This window comes from Otolemur garnettii, unplaced genomic scaffold (assembly GCF_000181295.1).
Source record: "Otolemur garnettii isolate 467f Iridium unplaced genomic scaffold, OtoGar3 scaffold00152, whole genome shotgun sequence".
Classification (NCBI taxonomy): domain Eukaryota; kingdom Metazoa; phylum Chordata; class Mammalia; order Primates; family Galagidae; genus Otolemur; species Otolemur garnettii.
Window position 1 is genome coordinate 3,835,811 of NW_003852547.1, and position 24,108 is coordinate 3,859,918.

Here is a 24,108-nt window from a genome sequence, read left to right on the forward strand (position 1 = left end):
ATTCTCTTGCCTCAGCCTCCCAAGTAGCTGGGACTACAGGCGCCCAACACAATGCCCGGCTATTTTCTTGTTGCAGCTGTCATTGTTGCTTAGCTGGCCAGGGCTGGGCTCAAACCTGCCAGCTTCGGGTACATGTGGCTGGCACCTTAACCACTGTGCTACAGGCACCAAGTCCTCTTTCGGGGGGAGGGGAGGCTGAGGCAAAAGAATCACTCTATTGCCCAGGCTAGACTGCTGGCCATGGCCTCATAGCTCACAGCAACCTCAAACTCCTCAGTTCAAGCAATCCTCTTGCCTCAGCCTCCAGAGTAGCCAGGACCATAGGCGCCTGCCCTACGCCAGGCTAATTTTTCTATTTTTGGTAGAAACAGGGTCTCACTCTTGTTCTGCTGGTCTCAAACTCCGGAGCTAAAGCAATCCACCTGTCTGGGCCTCCCAGAGTGCTGGAATTACAGGAGCCACCGCACCTGGCCCTACCCCAACTTCATTTATCTTTCCCCATCTTGGACTCTCCTAGAGGCTTCTAAGTGCCTGGAGACCCCATGCCAGGAACCTAGAGGAGCGCCCTCGGCACCAGAGGGGGCCCACAAACAGGAGAGAGGGAAGAGGAGATGGATCTCCTGTCAGAGTGGGGAAGCCCTGGCTCGGACACCTGGGTCTCCATCCTCTGCGCGAGATGATACAACACCACCACCACCCCTCGCGTCTCCATTTATGAACCAATGGAGAATTTGGATGCCGGGGTTCTGTTCCTGCCTTGGTGGGGACAGAGATAAGCCCCCAGGATACTAGTCTCTGGAAGTCCTCAGATAGCTGGGTCCTGGTCCCCTAGGGGGGCGTTGGATCTTACAGGAAGGCGGAGCTTGAATGGGAAGTCCTAGCCTTGCTGGGGGAGAGTGCTGACACCCAGGCGCTCTCTCCTGGAAAGGAAAGGTCTGGAACGCCCTGATTGGTGACCCTGGAGCGGTCACTGATATCTGACTCTCTGCTCTTACAGGGCTGCTGGGGCTCAGGGCTCCCTTGGGGGAGGTGAAGAGCCAGATTCCCCCTGAAAGGTATGGAAATAGTGCCCGGACTCTGGGGCTCCCCTCTTGGGGTGGGGAAGCTTCTGACTCTGAGACTCTGAGATTCTCGTTCTGATTCTCGATGTTGCTGTGGGGTGTGAGGACTAGGTCACCAGAGTAGCCGCGCCCCTAGGTAGGGAAAGGAGTGAGAGATTGGGGAGGGGCGGAGCCGATGGGCAGAGCTCCTAACAAACCCCGCCCCCGGAGCCGCCAGCGCGTCTCCAAATCTGCGAGGCAGCGGTGGGCACCGAGAGCCGGGCGCCACAGACCGCGCGTCCCGCTGTACCCTGCATGCCTGGGGTCTATGGAGCTGCCCCTCAGCGTCTCCCGGCCGGCCCCAAGCCGCGCCCGGAGCCTGCCCTGCGGCCAGGTAACTGGGCTGATTGTCCTGAGGGCAGGGGACGCTTAAAGGCTGGCATGAGGGAAAGGGCGACTTCTGGGTCCTGGAGGAATGGGGGACTGGAACTCCAAAGTCCTGGGGAATAGGATGTCGGGATGTCTGTATTCCTAGGCTGGGGAAAAGGATACACGGATGCTGGAGTCCTGGGGAAATAGGGGACCGGGAGATCTAGATGCCAAGGTCTGGGGCATCTGGACACCTGGTTGGGGAGGGTTAGTGGTGATCTGGACCCCCCTCTGGAAAAAAGGTCTCCTGAACCCCTAGTCCTGAGGGAATGAGGACTAACTGAACACTGCGCTGTTTCTAGGAAATCAGGATACCAGGACACCTGGGCCCCAACTATAGGGTCCTACCTGAGGACGTCTTTGGGCTGAAGCTCTGGCTGCCGCGTTGGGGCCTGGGGTTCGCATGCCTGGGTCCTTAGGAAGTTGTGGCTGTAGATATTTGGCGGTCCAGACACGTAGCGCCACCCTGAGGGGCTGGAGGATCCCTGGGCAAGACATAACACGGGGTCCCTGCCCTCTGCACCCCATACCTCCTTAGCCCAGCCGGGGAAATAGACTCAGTGCAGAACCAGGGGGTCGCACGCCTGGGATGGGCTATTAGGGGGCGGATCCCAGGGCAAAGGGTTCCGGGGGCTGGAGTCAGGCGTGCCTGGCCCCAGCGAGGCGCCCGCCCTCCTCCTGGCTTGGGCATGCTTGGCACGCAGCGCCCGGGCCGGTCCGATCCGTATGCGCGCCGCGTGCGCCCATTGGTATGCGGGAGCCGGCCCGGCGCGGGCGTGAGGCAGGCGCGCTGGCGGGCGGCGCGGGGGAGGCGGCGGCGGGGCACGTCCTCACCCAGAGCGCCGGTCCCGAGCAGGGTAGGTTGGATGCAGCGGCCTCTTACCAGGGCCTCCAAAAATGGGAAACTGAGGCACCACCCACCCCGGGTACTTCTAGGACCCCGAGCACCACACGGACCTCAGTTTCCCCAGAAGGTCTCCCGAGGGCACTGAGCGCTGCTTTTGGCTCCTTCCCGCTGCAGGAGACGCGGGGCTCAGAGCCCGCCTGAGCGAACCCTCCGGGAGATGGCGGCCCCCTATCCGAGCAGTGGCAGCGGAAGCGAGGTCAAATGCGGGGGAAGCCGTGGCACCAGCGTCCCGTGGGACTTTCTGCCAGGGCTGATGGTCAAGGCCTCGCCTGGACCCTGGTGAGCAAAGCCCCGCCCCTCTGGCAGTGGCCCCGCCCCCAGGGAGACGTCCCTGGGGACAATTCACACCCGATTTTCTGTCCTCCTCCCTAGGGAGATCTCACACCCAGCTTTTTGCCCCGCCCCTTGTGGCTAGAATTTTTTTACCTTAAGTACCTCAGCCTTCGCTCTGTACCCCATCCCCTGCGTTCCGTTTCTGGACCCTTCCTCAGGATTCAGGCCCAACATTCTTTTCCGCTCTCATTTCGTCCTCCTCCCCTCAGATTTTACACTGTTCCCATCTAGAAGGTCCAGAGAGCAGAAGCGTGTCTAGAAGTCACACTCAGGTCTGCTCCCACCTCCAGAGTGTCGAATTCACTCCCAACGTCCTGTAAGGTACCCAGCGCCCTAGGAGGCAGAGCTCGCCTCCAGACCCCCAGGCCCCGCGCCTCTGGGCTCCCAGGCCCGGCTGATGCCTCCTCCGCGCTGCCCGCCCAGCCTGCAGGCGCAGCGCAAGGAGAAGTCCCGCAACGCGGCGCGCTCGCGGCGCGGAAAGGAGAACCTGGAGTTCTTCGAGCTGGCCAAGCTACTCCCACTGCCTGGCGCCATCTCCAGCCAGCTGGACAAAGCGTCCATAGTGCGCCTCAGCGTTACCTACCTCCGCCTGCGACGCTTCGCCACGCTGGGGGCGCCGCCCTGGGGCCTAAGGGCCACCGCGCCGCCCGCCGGCCTCGGTGAGTGCGCATGCCTGGGGGCCAGGGTCCCTCCGCCCGTGAGGGCGAGTCGGTATTGCCAGGGTTGCCTTTTCCCAGTTCCTTGGCCAGGAGTGAGCTCAGGTTTTGGAGTTAGCAAGAAACTTTGTGTGTCCCTACCAGGTGGCTTCTGCTCTCTGGGCCTCACTTTATTATAATCTGTAAGATGGGCGCAAGAGGATGGGACGATTTCATGAATTCTGGCCTAAGCAAAGCCTGGCAACACTAGGGATCAGACGAGTAGTAAACGTTATTACTGTGTTTTTTAGGGAAGATGAAGCATTACTATAATAGAAGAAATGCCCAGCTGCATGGGTGGGAAATGGCGACCCACTCTGGTCTCCATTCACTAATAAATGAGAGACCCCGCACCCAGACCCAAGGGACCCCAGAAGGGGACACAAGGTCTTGGAGTCTGAGTCCTTGTTTGGGGGGCAAGAGGGAGACAGTATAATGTAGCGGGTAAGATGAGGAACTGCAGAATGACCCTCCTGAGTCCCTCCCAGTCCCTGCCAGCCACTCCCCAGTTTTGTAACCCGGGGCAGGTCACCTCACTTCCCCTGAACCTTATTTGTGAAGTGAGAATAAGGACCAAACCTCCTATAGGGGGCTAAGGAAGGAATGGACGAGGTAGTATTTGTAAAGCCTCTCAGGACAAGCCCAGCTCGAAGCAAGTGGTCAATATGGGACATCAGAGGTGCTTGCAGGGCTGTTGGGGCCGGCCGTTTACTGAGCACCTTCGGTGGGTCTGGCACCTTAGAAGCGCTGAGACCCAGCAGGAAACAAGAGTTTCTGTCTTGGAGCAGCTGGCATCCTAGTGGCCAAGATACATAAATAAAGAAATAAACAAAACAATTTAACCTATAATATGGAAAAATAGAATATGTATAATAAAGATACATATGTATAGATTTCTAATTTTATTATTACTCAGACTTTATTACTGAGATTTAGGATTGTTATGTTATTAATACTTCTATTTTATGTATAAGTTTTTTGCTGTTATTATGAGAAGGCAGTGAATGGTGTCAATCTGAGGTCCTAGGCGAAAGGGACAAGGGCACACCAGGCTACCCCTGTCCCCTCCTCCAGGAGAAGGGGGTGTCCTTAGGGTGGGGCTGGAGGAGCTCCAATTCCCCTCCTGCCCCGTCCCAGGGGAAGAGGGGGGAGAGAAAATAGCATTGATTAAGCTCGCAATAAATCACCATTTAAATTTAAATAATCCGGCTTCCCAGGCGGTAATTAGGCGAATTGACTGGCGCGGAGAGAATACGGCATTAGTGCCGCTGATTACTGTCATTACCGCGAACAACATGTGCGCCGGCGGGGGATAAACATCTTGTCTATTGTCCCCGAGCTGGAGGGACAGAAAGGGGGGGGGGGCTAAGAGAACCCCACGTTGTCCAGCCTCCCCATTACCCGGATGGGCATTCCAAGGCTCAGAGGAGGCAGGAGGCTTGCTGAGGTCACAGCTCAGAGGTGGCAGACCATGCCTTAATTGACCCCCGCCGGTACCAAGGCAACACAGTGTGTGTGAATACCCAGATGGGAAATCAGGGGACAGAGGCATTTCTAGGTCTCCAGGGTCCCTAATAAGAGGCCAAGCACCTGCTTCCATAGTTCAGATGGTGAAATTGAGGACAGCCTAAGGACAGCCGTTTTAGCTAAAGCCAGAAAGCAAAACATTGTGCCTCACACCCTCTAAAGGGAGGGGTCTCCAAGTCCTTCTCAGAAATAATAGTAATAATATACAATGCATGTGTCAGCCGGTGCGATAAGCACTGTGTACAAAATAACTTGCTTTATCAGAGGAATTCCCATTTTATATAAGAGGAAAGCTGAGGCCCAGAAAGGTGAAGCTGTTTGCCCACAGTGGGATTCTAATGCGGATGGCCTGGCTCCAGAATCTACTTTCTGAACTACCATACTCGGCTTGTGTGTAGGTCCACAGGGATGGGTCCTGCCTTGTATGTCTCTGCCTCTCTGGGCCTCAGTCCACTATCTTTGGATGGGACAACAGATGTTAAAGTCTAGCCCTGGGCCTCTGAGTTTGGAGACAGCTTGGCTCTCATGTCAACATTCCCTAATCTTGGCTTGGAGCCTATAGCTCAACCGGCTAAGGCACCAGCCACATACACCTAAGGTGGCGGGTTCGAATCCCCAGCCCGGACCCGCCAAACAACAATGACGGCTGCAACCAAAAAATAGCCGGGCGTTGTGGCGGGCGCCTGTGGTCCCAGCTACTTGGGAGGCGGAGGCAGGAGACTCGCTTGAGCCCAGGAGTTGGAGGTTGCTGTGAGCTGTAATGCCACGGCACTCTACCCAGGGGGACAGCTTGAGGCTCTGTCTCAAAAAAAAAAAAAAAATTCCCTAATCTTTCAACAAACACTCACTGAATATCTTCCCTGTGCCAGGTATTGGTCTAGGTGCTGATGACACTGCAGGGAACAAAATAAAGTCCTTGTCCTCAAGGGTGGACCCTTCAAACTCTACCTCCAAAGCCCCTTGTCCCCTCCCTTCCTGATCTCCTGCCTCTCTTCACTCCTTCCTGCAACACTCACCCCCTTGCTGTTCTTTAGAGAAGCATGTTCCTACCACAGGGCCTTTGCATGTGCTGTGACAGCTAACAGGAACTCCCTTCTCTCAAAATGTCAGAAAGTCTTCAGTAAGGACTTCCCTGACCACTCATCAAACATGGCAACACCACCCCTACTCTGCAGCACTCCCTATCTTCCTTTCTTGCCATATTCCTTTCCATACCACTTTTTTTTTTTTTTTTTGAGACAGTCTCACTCTGTTGCCCTAGAGAGAATGCCATGGCATCGTAGCTCACAGCAACCTCCAACTCTTGAGCTCAAGAGATTCTCTTGTCTCGGCCTCCTGATATGCTAGGACTACAGGCTCCTGCTACAATGCCCAGCAATTCTTAGAGACGGGATCTCGCACTCTAGCTCAGGCTGGTCTCAAATGCCTGAGTTCAGGTGATCCACTCACCTTGGCCTCCCAGAGTGCTGGGATTACAGGCATGAGCCACCGCACGCCTCCATACCACTTATTGTCATCAATGACTCTCTGTACTTATGTCTCTGGTTTATTGTATTATAGTGTGTCTCTTCCCCACAGCACCTTGGTTGTTGAGCCTAGAATAGTGTCTGGGGCATAGGAAGGGCTCAGTAATTAGTTCTTGAGTGACTGTGGATGTTAAGTGATCTGTAACATCTTTGAACTGAGACTCCCAGGAGGTATGGAGCAGACTAGGAGGAAAGTTTAAGAGGGTGTTCCAGGCAGAAGGAACAGCAAGTGCAAAGGCCTTGAGGCAGGCAGGAATCAGCTTTCTGGGTACAGGCTGCAGTCATGAGACCAGAAGTCAGTCTGGAGAGGAGTAAGGTATGGGATGAACCCAAAGTGTTCAGGATCTGGCTGTTACCCAGAAAGCCGGAGCTGGGGAGGTGGTGAGGGCAGAAGAAGAGAGCCCTGGGCTGGGTGTGGTGGTTCACACATGAGGTCCTAGCATTTGGGAGGTCAAGGCAGGTGGATTGCCTGAGCTCATGGGTTTGAGACTAGCCTGAGCTAGAGCAAGACCTCATCTCTAAAAATAGCCCAACATTGTGGCAGGCGCCTGTAGTCCCAGCTACTTGGGAGGTTGAGGCAAGAGAATCACTTGAACCCAAGAGTTTGAGGTTGCGGTGAGATATGACGCCACAGCACTCTACCAAGGGTGACAAAGCGAGACTCTATCTCAGAAAAATGTAGAGAGCAAGGGAAGTCAGGTCCTGGGGAGAGGTGGTCAGGTGTAGGAGACATGATCAGGCCTAGCTGGGGACTTGCTGAAAATACATGCAGGTGTGACAGAGAGCGGGCAGATCCCAGGAAAACACCTGGGAGAGGATAGGTGCCCTGATACTATTTGTAGTAATACTGGTAAGAACAGTGACAGGACTCAGGTATTAGGCAGCCACTGTATGCCCAGGCATGTGCTCTGAAAGCGCTCTATATGCACTAGACCCATTTTATAGATGAGGCTGAGAAAAATATAGGCAGAAGTGCTATGAGTATGGCTCCTCCCCAGGGCTTCCAAGGAGCCAGGTCCCTCTCCCTGGCTTCCCAGGAAGATGATGTCCCTGCCCCTCCTCTCTAACACCTGTCAGCAAATCTCCCCAGGCAGCTGAGACTTGGAGAATGGGAGGTGGAAGATAAGCACTTGGAACTTAGAAGAGGCCTTTGCTTGCCCCTGCCCCTCAGTACCCACTCTGTGTGTAGATGATGACTGTTTGGGGCTTGAACATGAGGAGAAGACAGATCTGGAAGTAGAGAAGAATCTCCTGCTGAATTTGGGGGATTACAGTGGAGTGGGGGGCATTTTGAGGGGAGGAGAGGAATCTAGGGGGGAGGCATTGGGGAGTTGGTGGAATTGGGGAGGTGGAGTCAGGGGCACTAAGACAGTGATGGAGACAGACTCTGGGGGTCCCTGTCACAGGAGATCGGACTGTGTATGGGTCCCTGCAACACCCCCTCTATCCTGACGCTCCCATTAACGCTGTTAATTGCAGCAGCTCAGTCTGACCCAGGCTGATCCTGGGAGAGGGAAAATGAAGGAATTAGCAAAAATGACAGGGGAAAATTGCGACAATTAGCAAGCAGCATTGTTCCTGCCTGTCACCCGGCTGGTTCTGAGCTTCATCTCAGGGGAGGGTCCCCATCACCCCCCCCCCATTATTGTTCCTAGAGCTCCAGGCGGGGGTGGAGGGAAAAGCAGCCTGCAGGCTATGGGGGGCTCCTGGGAGGAGGTGGCTCAGCCTAGACACGGGGAGGGGGAAGGGGGGGGGAAGGGGCCTCATTGCTCGTGTTTTGATGGTCTGGTAATAACAATACTAATCACACTATTAATACTAATCCTAGCTCTGTGTTCCACAGCACCTGCTGTGTGCCAGGCCCCACTAGGCCCTTTCCAAGCTGCTGAGCTGACTGACTGCTTAACCAGCTAGGGAGGCCAGAGCTGCTAGCAAACCCACTTAACAGAAGAGGAAATTGAGGCACAGAGAAGCAGAAAGGCTGGTCTCAGGGCATGCAGCCAGGAACAGCCCTGGGGCTTGATATCAGACTTCCTGGGCTTAGCCCCCCAGGAAGCAAACACCTGGGGACCCTAAAGGTCACTGAGTTCTTCTCCTAGCTCTCTGGTCACCACACCAGGCTTGCATGTCCTTTGTGGGGGGGGTCATCCTCTACAAGATCAGGGTCTCCTGAGGATCTGATGGGGACGGCCTCTGAGATCTCGGCCTACTCCTAGCACAAGGTCCAGGGCTGGCTCCTGACTATAGAGGACTGGGGCAGGGGTCTGTGTCCCATTTGCCATCTATGTCTCTTCATCCCTATCTCTCTCTGTCTCTCTGTGTCTCTTTTCCTTTGTCCATCTTTTTAATCTCTTCATTTCCCTCTATCTTTGTCTCAATTTCTTTATGTCTGTGTCTATATATGTCTCTGTCCCTATGTCTTTTTGTAAATTTTTATTTTTTTGAGACATTGTCTCACTCTGTTGCCATGAGTAGAGTGCTACGGCATCATAACTCACAACAATCTCAAACTTGGGCTCAAGTAATCCTCTTAACTCGGCTTCCCAAGTAGCTAGGACTACCAGGGCCTGCCACAACACCTAGCTAGTTTTTTCTATTTTTAGTAGAGACGAGGTCTCACTCTTGCTCAGCTTGGTCTCACACTCTTGAGCTCAATCAATTTTCCTGCCTCGCCCTCCCAGAGTGCTAGGATTACAGGCATGAGGCAGTGCGTCCAGCCAGTTCTTCATTCTTTTCTATGGCTGAATAATAATCCTGGTCTCCTGGTCTTGAACCCCTGGGTTCAAGTGCTCCTCCTCCTTTGGTCTCCCCAGTAGCTGGGACTACATGTGTGCACCACCACATCTGGTGACCACATTTTATTTATTTATTCATTGGCCAATGGACATTTGGGTTGTTTCCACCTTTGGGGTATTGTGACTCATGCTGCTATGAATACGTATATAGAAGTATTTGTGAGGACACCTCTTTTCAATCACTGATTATGAAAGTGGGATGGAAGGTGCTGGCTCATATAATTGTAGGATAACATTTTGGGGCACCAGTAAACTGTTTTCCACAGAAGCTGCACCATGTTACATTCCTACCAGCAATGTGCGAGGGTTCCGATTTCTTCACATCCTTGCCAACACGTATTTTCTGCATTTGTGATGCTAGCCCTCCTAGCGGGTGTGGAGCGGGATTTAGTTGTGGCTTTGATTTGCATTTCCCTAATGACTAATGATGCTGAGCATCTTTTCATGTGCTGTTGGCCATTTGTAATATCTTTCCAGGAGAAATATCTATTCAAGTTCTTTGCCCATTTTAAGTTGTCTTTTTGTTGTTGAGCTATAATATCTCTATCACTGTCTCTGCCTATCGCTCTCCAATATGCCTCTTCCCTGGTCTACAAGACTGAGCTCAGCACCTGCCCCCCAGCAGTCTTTGCTCCCCTGTTCCTCATTTCACATCATCTGTTTGATTCTTTTTTTTTTTTTTTTTTTTTTTGAGACAGAGCCTCAAGCTGTCCCCCTGGGTAGAGTGCCGTGGCATTACAGCTCACAGCAACCTCCGACTCCTGGGCTCAAGCGAGTCTCCTGCCTCCGCCTCCCAAGCAGCTGGGACCACAGGCGCCCGCCACAACGCTCGGCTATTTTTTTTTTTTTTTGGTTGAACCCGCCATTGTTGTTTGGCGGGTCCGGGCTGGGGACTCGAACCCGCCACCTTAGGTGTACGTGGCTGGCGCCTCAGCCGGTTGAGCCATAGGCGCCGAGCCCATCTGTTTGATTCTTCATACACTGGTCACAAATAATAATTCTGTATTTGTTAGTTTTTTTCTTGTCCATCTGCCTCTGGCCTGGTAGCCCAGTGAGGGCAGGCTAGGCTGTCTGGTCACCACTCTGCCCACAGCACTACCCAAGATAGGATCTGTGGCAGTTAGGTATTGAGGAGCTTTTGCTGAGTGAATGAATGAATGCATGAGTGAATGAATCCTTCTATGCAGTCCCTGGTCTGTCTGTCTGTCTCTGTGTGTCTTAGTCACTCTATCTTACTCTCCTGCCCACCTCTGCCCCTCTCCACACCCGAGGTCTCTCCCCTACAGGAGAGACCTCAATACCCCAAGGCCTGGGAGAAAGAGAGGGAGATTTGTAGACTGACTTCAGGGTGCCTGCCCCCGCTAGAGTCAGTCGGACCAACAGACCCTGGCCTCATCCTTCCCTTTTCCCCCAGCCCCTGGCCGCCGAGGCCCAACAGCGCTGGTGGCAGAAATCTTCGAGCAGCACCTGGGAGGACACATCTTGCAGGTGAGGACTTTCTCTGCCTGCTGCTCCTTGCTGCCATCTGGTGGCCTCCAATACAAAACAGCAGCCTCTTCAGCCTCCCTCCAGCATCCATGCCAAAGGGAGCACAAGAACTGGGAGGCGGAGTGCTGGGGCTTCCTCTCCTGCCTGACCCTTCGTAGGGCTACTGAAGCCCCCTACCCACCAAGCAGAGACCCAAATTTCAGAACTTTTTATGCCATTTGGTATCTGGACAGATAGACACCAGTTTCTCCCTCTCCCCCTCCCTGTCTCTGCCAACTCTAGTCTCTGGATGGCTTCGTGTTTGCTTTGAACCAGGAAGGAAAATTCCTCTACATCTCAGAGACGGTCTCCATTTATCTGGGTCTCTCACAGGTAAGGGACCTCCAGTGGGCTGCCTGGAGTGGCTCAGCCACCAACTCCCTTGCTAGGCCCATAGATACCCTTTCTCTCCCCCAGCCTCACTATCCCAGCAAGAAAAATGAACTCAATATATGGTTCCTAAAGTATGTTCCTTGGACTATTACATGGCACCCACCATGGCTCATCCTCACAAATGGGGGAAGGTCATTCATATAACAGGTCAATTTGAGCAAAGCAAGTTAGCGGAAAGATCAGTTTGCCAATGACCAGATGATTTGTATTTGCCAACACTTGTTCCTTCCTGGCAATTTTAAAGGTTTACAGAAGTTCGTATTGGAAAGTTTTGGAAGTTTCCAGCTTTGAAAAGCTTTCTGCGGCATTTTGGTTGGCCAGCAAGCTTTTCTGTCTTTACTTCAGCCATTGTTTCTGCCCCGGCTCCTGCAGCCAGAGGCTGACAGGTCAGAGGAAGGCAGAAGCCCATCCTTATGGTCCCCACTTATCACAGCACCTTCAGCCAATCCACCCAATAGAGATTGCTATTCTCTATCATTTTAACAAACATTGTTGGCAAATGGGAAATTTGGAAAATTCAGCATGTTGGCATTTACTGTTTGGTGGGTAGCTTTTCAGTGAGTTGTTAGAGATTCCTGGAGGAGGAGGACCCCAAAAGGAGGGGAATTTAGACACGAGAAAGGGAGAGAGGAAGAGTGGAGGACAGGCTTGAAGCTGGTGTGGGGAAGGAGCCCAGAGGGATGAGGGCTGGAAGGAAGGAAGCTCTTGACCCCAAGCCCAGAAGGGTGGGAGCTGTGATCTCTGAGTGGGGGAGCTGAAGTCCAGAAGACCAGTGAGGACGCTAGGGCAGGAACATGGTGAGAAGGCGGGGGTCTTGGCTGGGGGAGAAGATTAAGAAGGGGACTGCTATCACAGCTCTGGGAGGCAGCTCTGAATGAAAATGTGACTGATTAAAAAGTTCCTACTTGGGTGGCACCTGTGGCTCAGTGAGTAGGGCACAGGCCCCATATACTGAGGGTGGTGGGTTCAAACCACCCCCGGCCCTGCCCACCCCTCAAAAAAGTTCTAACTCTTTAAAAAGTTCAAAAGCCAGTGCTCTGCTTGAATTCTGAATCTCATTCCTGCTGGGACATCCTGGAATGTGTGGTAGTGCAGGATAGTTCACCGTTTGGGAGTGGGAGCCAGCAAGCAGGAGTTGGGTAGGCGGGGGCTCTGACACCTGCTTCCCTCTACATGCCCTTCTAAATACTGTAGAGTAGGTGAGGGCAGAAAATCCTTACTAATCTCTGTGTATGAAGGAAGAAGGGCCTAACTTTGTATCCACTTTTTTTTTTTTTAAGAGACAAAGTCTCACTTTGTCGCTCACAGTAGAGTGCTGTGGCGTCACAGGTCACATCAACCTCTCAGCTCTTGGGCTTAGGCGATTCTCTTGCCTCAGCCTCCCGAGTAGTTGGGACTACAAGTGCCCACCACAACGCCGGGCTATTTTTTATTACAGTTTGGCCGGGGCCGTGTTGGAACCCGCCACTCGGGGCCGGCGCCCTACCCGCTGAGCCACTGGCGCCGCCCTTTTTAAAGGGTTAAAAAAAATCGAATAAAAATACTAGAGTAGTATGAAGCACACCTGCCAGCAGGCGAGTGGGCCGAGCCTGCACCTGGCCAGCGGGCGAGCGACGGAGCCAGCACCTCACCGCCTCCGTATTCCCTTCCGTCGCCGGCAGGTGGAGCTGACCGGCAGCAGCGTCTTCGACTACATCCACCCCGGGGACCACTCTGAGGTGCTGGAGCAACTGGGACTGCGGGCCCCGGCCCCTGGCCCCCCCACCCCACCCTCTGTCTCCTCCTCTTCCTCTTCCTCCTCGCTTGCGGATACGCCCGAGATCGGTAATTCTAAGGGCCCCCAAAGAATGAAGCCTGAAGGTAGATCAGGGGACGCCAGTACACAGTATCCAGCTAAGCCTGGTTTACACGGAAAGCACTCTAGCTCAAGCTGCGCAGCATCTTTACAGAGCGCATGAAAGTCTAAATTGAGGCGGTGGGACTTGGCTCCCCGAGATGGGAGTTTATAGGCCCTTCCCTTTGGCTGAGAATGGAGGTGGGAGTGGCTTCTGAACTGATAAATAATAACAGGGCGGGCTTATCGGGCATCTACTCTGGGCAATGCCTTGAAGTACATAATTGCAGGCTCAGCTCAGTGGCCCACACCTCTAGTCTTAGCTACCAGGGGAGGCTGAGGCAGGAGGATTACCTGAGGTCAGGAGTTGGAGGTTACAGTGAGCTATGATGACACCACTGCACTCTAGTGAAGGGACAGAACAATTAAAAATAAAGTAAAAAAGTGCATAACTGTATTGGAACCTAACCACAACCCACAAAGCAGGAACACAGCAGAAAACTGAGGCACAGCACAGAGAGGTCAAGTTACTTGCTCCAGGTCACACAGCTATAAATGATTGAGTTGGACTCTGCTCCAGCATCAGTGCTCTTAGCCCTTTTCTCCAGTGGAAATTTCCATTCCCATGCTGGGAAAGGAGGACTTTGCTACTCTGGCAGCTCCTTTTAGCTCTGAGATGTAGGGGGCCCGTGAGGCTAACTGTCCTGTAAATAGGATTTTCCTATCTTGAGTTTGCTTAACAGCAAAAACATCTGAGACATCAGCTGTGCTTGCAAGTGCTGGGAGATGTCTGCAACGTGTGCAGGCAGGCAGGGCATATAGCTGTTCTCGTACTTAGATGTGAGGCACACGGTCATCTGTACGGGCCTATTTATAAGACTATATTATGGGGTTCACAGAATAATCTGGACTTGTGAGTCTTATTTGTTGCTATTCCCAGAGCTACCCCTCCTCTGTACCAGGCCCTGTCCTGGAGACACAGTAGTGATCATGACAGTTCCAGCCCCGCCCACCTGGGACTTACAGTCCAGTGGGGGAGACTTACCTGTTCGCAGACAATGGCAACCCAGAAGGTGAAGCTGACCCAGCCCAGGGAGAAGGGAGGGCTTCCTGGAGGGGGAGAAGTCTGTGCTGAGAACTGGAGGAGGTAGTCAGACAGGTGTGCTTTCTAGTCAGACAGGTGGGCTTTTTTTCTTTTTGAGACAGAGTCTCACTTTGTCTTGTCACGAGTGCTGTGGCATCATAGCTCACAACAACCTCAAACTTCTGGGTTTAAGAGATTCTCTTGCCTCAGCCTCTCAAGTAGCTGGGACTACAGGTGCCTGCCACGACCCCTGGCTGTTTTTAGAGATGAGTCTTGCTCTGGCTCAGGCTGGTCTTGAACCTATGAGCTCAGGCAATCCACCCACCTCAGCTTCTGAAGTGCTGGGATTACAGACATGGGCCACCGCGCCCAGCTAGGTGGGCTTTCTTCTGAAGGCCCTAGGGAGCTATGATAGGTTCAGAGCAGGGGAGGGGCAAGGTCAGATATGAACTTTAGAAAGACTCAGCTGGCAGCCACATATGAGGATCTTATGAGCTCCTCATTATGAGCTTACACAACCCTCAGGCATGTCTGAGAGTGAGTGTGGCCATGACCCTGTAGGTATCCCGTTTCTAGTTGGCTCTGCAGGGGTGGGGATGCCCTGTGTTTCCTCTTCAGGCTGCCATAACCTTCCTTCACTGTCTACCCCAGAGGCTAGCCCCACCAAGGCGCCCCCCTCCTCCCTCGTCCAGGAGCGCTCCTTCTTCATCCGCATGAAATCCACCCTCACCAAGCGGGGGTTGCACGTCAAAGCCTCAGGATACAAGGTGGGTTTGAGAGGCCTGGCCCCAGCCTGATCCAACCTTCCTTGCCCTGGGCAGAGGTGCTCTTGCATTCCCACCAGCTATGTCCTGGGAGACTCAGGGGACCAGGCTAGTGGCTTCATTGGCTGCACATAGTTTAGGAAACCAGGTCTAGGAACTTGGGGGTCACATACACACCCCTTGTGTCCTAGTGCTTGTGGGTGACAGATGGAAACTTACCTGGTGATTATGGTCTGTCTGCCTCTCTGGCACTGCCTTGCCCTTCCTCCAACCATGCCCATGGTCAGCAGGTCATCCATGTGACTGGGCGCCTTCGGGCCCATGCACTGGGCCTTGTGGCCCTTGGCCACACGTTACCCCCAGCCCCACTGGCTGAGCTGCCACTACACGGCCACATGATCGTCTTCCGTCTCAGCCTGGGTCTCACCATCCTTGCTTGTGAGAGCAGGTACAGGGGTTGGGGGCTGAGGTGGGTGGATGGGGATACACAGGAATCCTGGGGGTCTGTGGGCTAAAGCATGGGGAGCCCCAGGAGGTGGAAGAGCAGTGAAGCAGGGCAACGGGAAGAAGGTTGTGAAGGCAAGATGGGGGAAGGACTGGGGCCATTAGAGATGGAGGGGGGAAGGAGGGGTATGCCTGGTGGGAACTTGGACTCAGGACCTTCCTCTGGGGCTGATTCTGCAGAGTTCCCTCTGTGTCAGCCTGTTTCTCTCTGATCTCTCATCCATCCCCTCTCCTGCACTACAAAGTAAGGACAAATAAAAATAACAAAATGGGGCTTGGCGCCTGTGGCTCAAGCGGCTAAGGCGCCAGCCACATACACCTAAGGTGGCGGGTTCGAATCCCCAGCCCGGGCCCGCCAAACAACAATGATGGCTGCAACCAAAAAATGGCCAGGCGTTGTGGCGGGCGCCTGTAGTCCCAGCTAGTTGGGAGGCGGAGGCAGGAGACTCGCTTGAGCCCAGGAGTTGGAGGTTGCTATGACCTGTGATGCCATGGCACTCTACCCAGGGGGATAGCTTGAGGCTCTGTCTCAAAAAAAAAGAAATAATGAAATGATCTCCAAGCGCTAAGTGCCTGGGTGCATTCACCATCTATCTGTTTGACTGCTCACAGCCACCCTAGGAGGGATGCATTATTATGTCCATTTTATAGAGAGGAAAGCAGAGGTCCAAGGCCAGGGTTGGAACCCCAGGTGACTCTGAAGCCAACACTGCCTCCCCTCCCACCCATGGTCTCAGAATCCTCCTGCCCTCCTCTCTCTGTTGCTCTCAGAGTCAGCGACCATATGGATCTGGGGCCCGCAGAGCTGGTGGGCCGCAGCTGCTATCAGTTTGTCCATGGACAGGACGCGACCAGGATCCGCCAAAGCCACCTGGACTGTGAGATACGCCTCCACTAACCACCCCACCTACCACCCCCTGACCTGAGCATCCCAGTGCCCACCTCCCTGGAAGTTCTCCATAGGGCTGGCCACAGTCCCTTCTGCTGCACCTACAGCTCCAGGGGCTGAATTCAGCACAGAAGAGCAGCAAGGAGACTCTGAGCAGCGGCTCAGGGTGGGAGCGGGAGTAAAGGGGACTTCAGGGTCTCTGACCCACCCTTAAGAACCTAGGTGGCCTTGATGCTGAGCTGTGTCCTGGTCTCTCTGACACTGGCTCTCTCTGTCTCCCTCTCTGTGCATTTGCCTTTTTCTCCTCCCCACGGTCTTTCCCTTCCTGTCTCCCTGCCCACCCGCCTCTGCTGGTCTTTCTCTTTCTCTCTTCTGTTTCCTCCTGTCCACCTGTCTGTCTCTCTGGCCATCTTGCCCCCTATTCCCACCCTGTCTTTTCTCATCTCTCCCTGCCCTGGGCGGGGCCCAGTGCTGGACAAGGGTCAGGTGATGACTGGTTACTACCGCTGGCTGCAGCGCGCCGGGGGCTTTGTGTGGCTGCAGTCCGTGGCCACTGTGGCTGGGAGCGGGAAGAGCCCTGGGGAGCACCACGTGCTCTGGGTCAGCCACGTGCTCAGGTGAGGGCCACCCCACCCCTCCCACCATGGGCTCAGCTTCTTGGACCCCATCCTGAAGATTCTGTTGTGTTTCCCTTCCTTGGGTGGAGGTTCTTCTGGGAGGGCTTCTAGAACAGGACAAGCCCAGAGGAGTCTGCAAACATGAAAGGGACAGGGGAAGGTAAGGGCAAATGCCTAGAGGTAGAACAGTCTCCTTCAGGAGACAGGAGTTGCTGGTAGAAGGGGGACAATACCTTTGAAAGAGGCAGGAGCAGGTTCACAGTGGCCACAGGCCCAGGCCCAGGGTCTAGACTTGGCTCTGGAGCACTGGGAAATCATGGCAGACTCTTACCAGGGGAAGGCCACAGAGCAGATCAATTAATTGGAAAACCAGAATTGGGGAAGGGCATTCCTGGCAGAGAGCACAGCTAAGGCAAAAGGTCAGAGCAACAGTCTGACCTGTCCCAGGAACTGAAGGTCATGCTTGGGGATGGAGCATAAGGTCATCAGAAATAAGGCTAAAGATGACTGCAGGGTCTTTTCTCTCAGGGGCATTAGGGAGCCATAGAAGGCTATAGAGCTGGAGAGTGTCACAATCAAATCTGGGTTTTTGTTTATTTTTTGAGATGAGGTTTTGCTATGTTGCCCAGGCTAGATTTGAACTCCTGGGCTCAAGCAATCCTCCCAAGTAGCTAGGACTACAAGTATGTACCACCATTCCTGGCCCAAGTCTAAACCCCCCCTGGCTACAATGGAGAGGAACTGGGGGACAAGACAGGCACTGGGGGAACAAGGAGGGGGCTGGGACATGCCAGACTCTAAGTGTGGAGGAAGACAGCCATCTTTGCCCACCTCTCTGGCTTTATTGGGCCTGGATTTGGGTTCCTGAGAGGAGCGGCAGGTTTGGAAGAAAGATACGGAGGTCAGAGGAGCATAAGGTGCCAAGGGATACCAGGCAGTGACATCCATGTGGCCAGAAGCCATACAGGTCTAGCCTTAGAGAGTCAACCTGGGCTAGACATCACCTTGCAGTTTGGGGGTCTGGGGAAGTCCATACTTATCAGAGACTGGGCAGCTTGGGAGGACCCCTGGCCCCCAACCCATCTGTCTTGTCCCCAGCCAAGCTGAGGGTGGCCAAACACCTCTGGATGCCTTCCAGCTTCCAGCCAGCATGGCCCATGAGGACGAGTCCAGCCCAGTGCCAGAGCCCACAAGTAAGCCCCATCTCAGCCCCCCGGGAAACTCCCAGGAACCCGTGGGACCTGAACTGTCTGGTCCAGAAGCTAGTAGCCACACATGGCCATTTACATTAACATTAAAACTTAAAATCCACATTCTCAGTCATACCCACCACATTTTAAGGACTCAGTGGCCACATGTGGCCAGTGGCTGCCTTGTGGGACACTGCAGACATAGAATATTTCTCAATCCCAGTCCTGCTGACATTTGGAGCTGGATGATTTTTGTGAGAGCTGCCCTGTGCACTGTAGGATGTTTAGCTGAGATGCCAGTGACACCCTCCTCCCAGCTGTGACAACCACAAATGTCCTCTGGGGTACAAAACTGCTCCCAGCTGAGAACTACAGTCTAGCCAGTGGAGCGTGCTCCACTCCCACACATGGGAGGGCCAAGGACACGGTGCTCTCAGACTCTTCCTCTTGCAGAGCCCGAGCCTCCAGCAGAAGGGAAGCAGGCTGCTCCCCTGGCCAAGAACGAGACCACCCAGACCCGGAGCAAACGCACCAAAGTGGAGCCCAGCCCAAGGGAAACTAAAGACTCAGAGGACAGTGGTGATGAAGAGGAGCCTTCCAGCCACGCGGCCACCCTGCGGCCTGAGTTCACTTCTGTCATCCGGGCAGGGTCCCTGAAGCAGGACCCGGTGCGACCATGGGGCCTGGTGCCTTCTGGGGACCCCCCTCCGACCCTACTCCACGCGGGCTTCCTGCCGCCTGTAGTGCGGGGCCTGTGCACACCTGGCACCATCCGCTATGGCCCTGCAGAGTTGGGCCTCATGTACCCGCACCTGCCGCGGCTGGGCCCAGGCGCTGCCCTCTCGGAGGCCTTGTACCCCACCCTGGGCCTGCCCTACCCTGGGCCTGCGGGCACCAGGGCTCAGCGCAAGGGGGACTGAGGACTGGGAGAGCCTGGCCTTGAAGGACGGCTGGGGCAGGGGTGGGGTGGGGTAGGGTGGGGGTGGGGGTACCCCTGTAGCCCTCTCTGACAATTAAATGCCTGCTCCGCTCTGCCGCTTGGGCAACACCGTTCCTCGCTCCATTTCTGTCTCCTTCTTGGGTCTCCGCCCTCCCCTCTGCTCTATCCCCTTCAGGCCAGCCTTCCCCAAGTAACAGCACCACCACATTGGCATCTGGAGTGAGCGAAGGGTCAGGTTTTAATGTCCCAGTCCTCAGGGCCGTGGCCCTGCTGCTCACTTGGGTGGTGGCCGGCCCGATTCATCCGGGCCTTCTGCGGTGGCCGTCCCGTCATCTTCCGGTACCAGCTCCACGTCCAGCTCGAGTTGACCCATGTAGAGGCCGACCGCGCAGGCCCAGAGCAGACTGGCAGCCAGCACAGCACCCACGCCCGCGGCCGCGCCCCCCAGCGTTAGCTGCATGGGTCCCCGCAGTGCCGCCAGGCCGACAGCGTATGATGCGCTGCCCCACACCACACACAGGCCGCCCAGCAGGAAGAAGCCTGCGGAGGAGGTGGAGCAGTCAGTGCCAGGGCTGGGCAATCTCAAGGGGTCAGGGTGGCACAGGGCCTAGGTCCAGGCATGCAGGGTGGGTTAAAGTTGGAGGGGCAGGGGCCAAGCCATGCAGGGCAGAACCAGCATGCACCACCCAACTAGGACCTTCAGCTTTGTTGAGAAGTCAGACTGGGTGGGCACAGGCATGCCCTGGGCCACCCAATCCCATGGTGTGGGAATGCTCAGCAGTGAGGGGGGTGTCCTCCAGTGGGGGAAGAATGGGGACAGATTAAACTTACTATTGGGGGTGGGATAGGACAGGAGGAAGTCTATCCTCCAACAGGGCTTGTGGTGGTTGCTCTCCATGCCCTGGTGAGGGTGAAAGTGGGGTTCTGCACTCACCGTAGGCGGCTTCCCGACCCATGTCACTCTGCATGAAAGAGATGACCCCGATGCCCGATGCCAGAAGGCCATTTCGGAACCAAGACAGGAAGGCTAAAGGGAGGGGGAGATGGGAGGATCAATGGCACCCCAAAACCTACCTCCTAGACCCCCTCAGTCCAAACTAAGGGCATCTCTTTTCCTCTATTCCACCCAGCCACAAGGCAAACCCACCCCAAATCCTCACTTCTTCTAGAAAGCCCCCAACTTAGCCCCACGCCTGCATGTCCTCTTCCCCAAGCTCTGCAACACCAGAGATCCAAGTTGATCTCTGTAGAATCTGAAGAACAGTGTAGAACTGAAATCGCAGAACCTCAATCTGGAGACAGAAGATGCCAAGGAGTCATCTTGGTCAACCCCCTCCCCAGTGTACATCCCCACAGCCTGCCCTCTCACTTCTTTTTTCAGAACTCTGGGACCCTGGCTTCTCTCCAGCCTCCTCTTTCACGTCCCTTCAAATGCCACCATCTCCTACCGGGTATAGCCTGTGCTGAACCGGTCCACGTCTCCCCACATTCAATTTGTGGTGCCAACGGACCGGCATCTTTACAAACCCCCCAGACGACCCCATCCTACCTAGGCACCTTATGGGTTCTAATGTGGACCTTCCCCCTCCCATCAGAGAGCTCCTCCCCCCCTGCAGTCTAGATCACCTCCCCTCCAATCAGTCAAGAGCAGTCTTTATGTTGGTTGTCCCCTCTGCTACGGAGATCCACACTCCGGCTCTATGCAGAGTGGTCGCCTCAGCAATCTGAACCGACCTTTTTGTAAGCAACTCCCCCACTCTTAACTCTCTGGAAGTATTTCTCATCCAGGAGGCCGTAATTCTACGAGGCTGCCTCTCCTAACTGGATCGCCTCCTCCTAACCCTCCCATTTACCTGGACCCACCGACCTTATCTGCAAGCCCTTCCCCTAAGCGGGCTACAGGAGTCTGCAAGCTCTTCTCCTATGCGAACAGCCAGCGCTCTTGCAGCCAGGGGTTCCCTGCGGTCATACCACAACCCGTCTCCCAGCAGCTGGGTCCTTTATCCAATAGAAGGTCTAGCCCTATCGCCCACTCACAAGTGCCGGCTACTTCGCTATCTGGAACCCCTTCTCCCCTGTGGACAGACCCCAGCCCCTGACACAGACCTGTCTCATGCGCCTTCCGGAGGAGCCAAGCGTCGGCGCGATCTAGCTCGGACACTGGGGGTGGCGAAGCCCCGACGCGGGGACCGTGGCCGGGGGCAAAGGACCCCCGGGAACCCCCGCTCCGGGACCGCTGAGGCGGCAGCAGTGCCCTCCGGAAGCGGAGACGGGCCAGGCGGGCGGCCCGAGCCCACCACCAGCCACCTCCCATGGTTCGCACTAGGGCCGCCGCGCGCCGTACCGCCCTAGGGGCCGCCCGTAGGCTGCGGCTCACGTCACTCAGCATCATGGCACTAGCCATTGGTTTTATGCCCGCCTCTCAGAGCCGGTGTGCACTGTCCATTGGTCGCAATGACAGTGTTCCCCTCCTCTGTCATCTATGCCGGTAGTGCGCGTACCGCTTTGATTTTGCCAGTGAACTACGAATCCCATAGTTCATTGAGCCCCGAGAAGGCCGGTCCTCTGGAGCGAGCTTCGAGATGTCTGTAGGGACTTGTAGTTTTTATTAATAACTTTGATTCCAATGGCCAGGAAGAAAAAAAAACTTGAGGGGCTTAGTGTAGTATCTTTGCAAAATCATGTATAGCCCAAAGAGGAGAGTACAAAACATCAGAAATCCCCGTGAGTGATTACTACTAATATTTTGTTGTTTCCAGTCTTTTTTCTATGCAGATGTGAAATAAGATGCTATTTAACAAATTAATTTTGTTCATATAACGATATGTTGTGAACACTGGTCGGTAGCATTGAGAATATTTTTCCATGGCATTTTTTTTTAGACAAATTCTCACTTTCCTGCCCTTGGTAGAGTGCCATGGCGTTAGAGCTCACAGCAACCTCCAACTCCTGGGCTCAAGCGATTCTCTTGCCTCAGCCTCCCAAGTAGCTGGGACTACAGGCACCGGCCACAATGCCCAGTTATTTTTTGTTGCAGTTTGGCTGGGGCCGGGTTTGAACCCGCCACCGTCGGTATATGGGGCCAGCACCCTACTCACTGAGCCACAGGTGCCACCTCTGAATGTGGTTCTAATAGTGAAAAGAAATTCCTGGGTGGCTCACACCTGTAATTTCTGCACTCTGGGAGGCTGAGGCTGGTGGATTGCTCGGCCCAGGATTGAAGACCAGCCCGAACAAGAGTGAGCCTCCATGTCTCAGGGCTTGTGGCTCATGCTTGTAGTCCCAGATACTTGGGAGGCTGAGACAAGAGGATCACTTGAGGTTGCTATGAGACTCTGTCTCAAGAAAAGAAAAAAAAAGTAATTCATGGTAGGGCGGTGCCTCCTACCTGTAATCCTAGCTCTCTGGGAAGAGGCAGGAGGATGCTTGAGGTCTGGAGTGGACACCATCCTAACCAACAGTAAGAGTCCCTCTCTACTGAAAATAGAAAACTTGAGCTGGTGGCTCCCACCTATAGGAAGCACTAGGAAGCACTCTGGGAGGCTGAGGCAAGTGGATTGCTTGAGCTCAGGAGTTCAAGACCAGCCTGAGGAAAAAAATCAAGACCCTGTCTCCATTAAAAATAAAGAAAAACCGCTGCAAGAGGATCATTTGAGCCCAAGTTGGAGGTTACTGTGAGCTATAATGCCACAGTACTCTATCCAGGGTGACGGCTTGAGACTCTGTCTCCAAAAATGAAATGAAATAATGAAATGACATGAAATTAAATGAAACGAATTGGGCTTGGGGCCCATAGCACAGTCATTATGGCACAGCCACATATACCAAGGCTGGTGGGTTCAAGCCCGGACCAGGCCAGCTAAACAACGACAATTATAACTGCTAGGGCATCAGCCACATACACCTGAGCTGGTGGGTTCCAATCCAGCCTGGTGCCTGCCAAACAACAATGATGGCTGCAACCAAAAAATGGCCGGGCATTGTGGTGGGTGCCTGTAGTCCCAGCTACTTGGGAGGCAGAGGCAGGAGAATCGCTTGAGCCCAGGAGTTGGAGGTTGCTGTGAGCTGTGATGCCATAGCACTCTACCCAGGGTGACAGCTTGAGGCTCTGTCTCAAAAAAATAATAAAATAAAAATAATAGCCAAGCATTGTGGTGGGCGCCTGTAGTCCCAGCTACTTGGGAGGCTGAGGCAAGAGAATCGTTTAAGCCCAAGAGTTGGAGGTTTGTTGTGAGCTGTCATGCCACAACACTCTCCCAAGGGTGACATAGTGAGACTATCTCAAAAAAAAAGAAAAAAGAGAAGAGATGAAATGAAATAAAAACTTAAACAGTTGTGGTAGGGCACTCCTGGAGTCCCAGCTATTCCAGAGGATGAGGCAGAAGAATCGCTTGAGCCCAGGAGTTTGCGGTTCTAGTGAGATATGTTGCCACTGTACTTTATCCGGGGTGCCAGAGAGAGACTCTATTAAAAAAAACAAAAATGGGCTCGGCACCTGTAGCACAGTGGTTACAGTGCCAGCCACATACACAGAGGGTAGTAGGTTTGAACCCGGCCCAGGCCTACTAAAACAATGATGACAACTGCAACAAAAAATAGCCAGGCATTGCGAGGGCGCCTGTAGTCCCAGCCACTTGGGAGGCTGAGGCAAGAGAATTGCTTAGGCCCAAGAGTTTGAGGTTGCTGTGAGCTGTGATGCCATAGCACTCTACTGAGGGTGACATAGTGAGACTCGGTCTGAAAAAAAAAAAAAGAAATGCCTGTCCCCTAGCCAGTTCCCATCTTCTCTTTCATACTTTATATTTAATAGTTTATAACTGACACATTATAAGCAGGTACTACAAGTGATTGATCCTGAATCCTATTTTTGAACACATAGGTTGTTTCCTTTCCAATTTTCCTTACTATAAACAGTTCTACTTTCCCTTAAGGACTAAGTCTCTGGTCTAACTGTGGAGGGAAATGATTCCACTGGGAAACACCAGCAGCTGGTTCTGCTGCTAGATCCACAGTGGCTTCATATTATCCTTACTATACTGTGTTATATGATCACTATAAATAACTGTCGCTGCCATGAGGCTTGGAGCTTCAAGTGGACTGGATTTTTTTTTTTT

The 24,108-nt window shown here is 54.0% G+C and overlaps 2 protein-coding genes across 2 annotated transcripts; one reads left to right on the forward strand and one right to left on the reverse strand.

Annotated features, from left to right (window-relative positions):
- The first annotated feature begins 1,305 nt into the window (after window positions 1-1,305).
- On the forward strand, window positions 1,306-18,987 carry NPAS1 (neuronal PAS domain protein 1). The gene is made up of 12 exons (XM_003799547.1): window positions 1,306-1,458; window positions 2,491-2,655; window positions 3,133-3,368; window positions 10,667-10,740; window positions 11,023-11,112; window positions 12,834-12,996; window positions 14,742-14,857; window positions 15,145-15,302; window positions 16,130-16,236; window positions 16,717-16,864; window positions 17,963-18,057; window positions 18,508-18,987. The coding sequence occupies exons 2-12, from the start codon at window positions 2,534-2,536 to the stop codon at window positions 18,972-18,974; spliced, it is 1,776 nt and encodes a 591-aa protein (XP_003799595.1). The 5' UTR covers window positions 1,306-1,458; window positions 2,491-2,533; the 3' UTR covers window positions 18,975-18,987.
- Window positions 18,988-19,209: 222 nt separating this feature from the next.
- TMEM160 (transmembrane protein 160) lies at window positions 19,210-21,340 on the reverse strand. Its single transcript, XM_003799548.3, has 3 exons — window positions 21,101-21,340; window positions 19,929-20,021; window positions 19,210-19,534 (listed from the first exon to the last, which is right to left on the reverse strand). The coding sequence occupies exons 1-3, from the start codon at window positions 21,306-21,308 to the stop codon at window positions 19,269-19,271; spliced, it is 567 nt and encodes a 188-aa protein (XP_003799596.1). The 5' UTR covers window positions 21,309-21,340; the 3' UTR covers window positions 19,210-19,268.
- Window positions 21,341-24,108: the final 2,768 nt, after the last annotated feature.

What these genes read in the sequence shown, in the direction of transcription:
- NPAS1 (XM_003799547.1), top strand. Translation starts at nt 2,534, where the DNA reads ATGGCGGCCCCCTATCCGAGCAGTGGCAGCGGAAGCGAGGTCAAATGC. An exon ending in TGCGGATACGCCCGAGATCG is followed by an intron (nt 12,997 to 14,741) that starts GTAATTCTAAGG and finishes TGTCTACCCCAG; the next exon opens with AGGCTAGCCCCACCAAGGCG. An exon ending in ATCCTTGCTTGTGAGAGCAG is followed by an intron (nt 15,303 to 16,129) that starts GTACAGGGGTTG and finishes TGTTGCTCTCAG; the next exon opens with AGTCAGCGACCATATGGATC.
- TMEM160 (XM_003799548.3), bottom strand. Translation starts at nt 21,308, where the DNA reads ATGGGAGGTGGCTGGTGGTGGGCTCGGGCCGCCCGCCTGGCCCGTCTC. An exon ending in CCGGAAGGCGCATGAGACAG is followed by an intron (nt 20,022 to 21,100) that starts GTCTGTGTCAGG and finishes CCCTCCCTTTAG; the next exon opens with CCTTCCTGTCTTGGTTCCGA. An exon ending in GGGTCGGGAAGCCGCCTACG is followed by an intron (nt 19,535 to 19,928) that starts GTGAGTGCAGAA and finishes CCTCCTCCGCAG; the next exon opens with GCTTCTTCCTGCTGGGCGGC.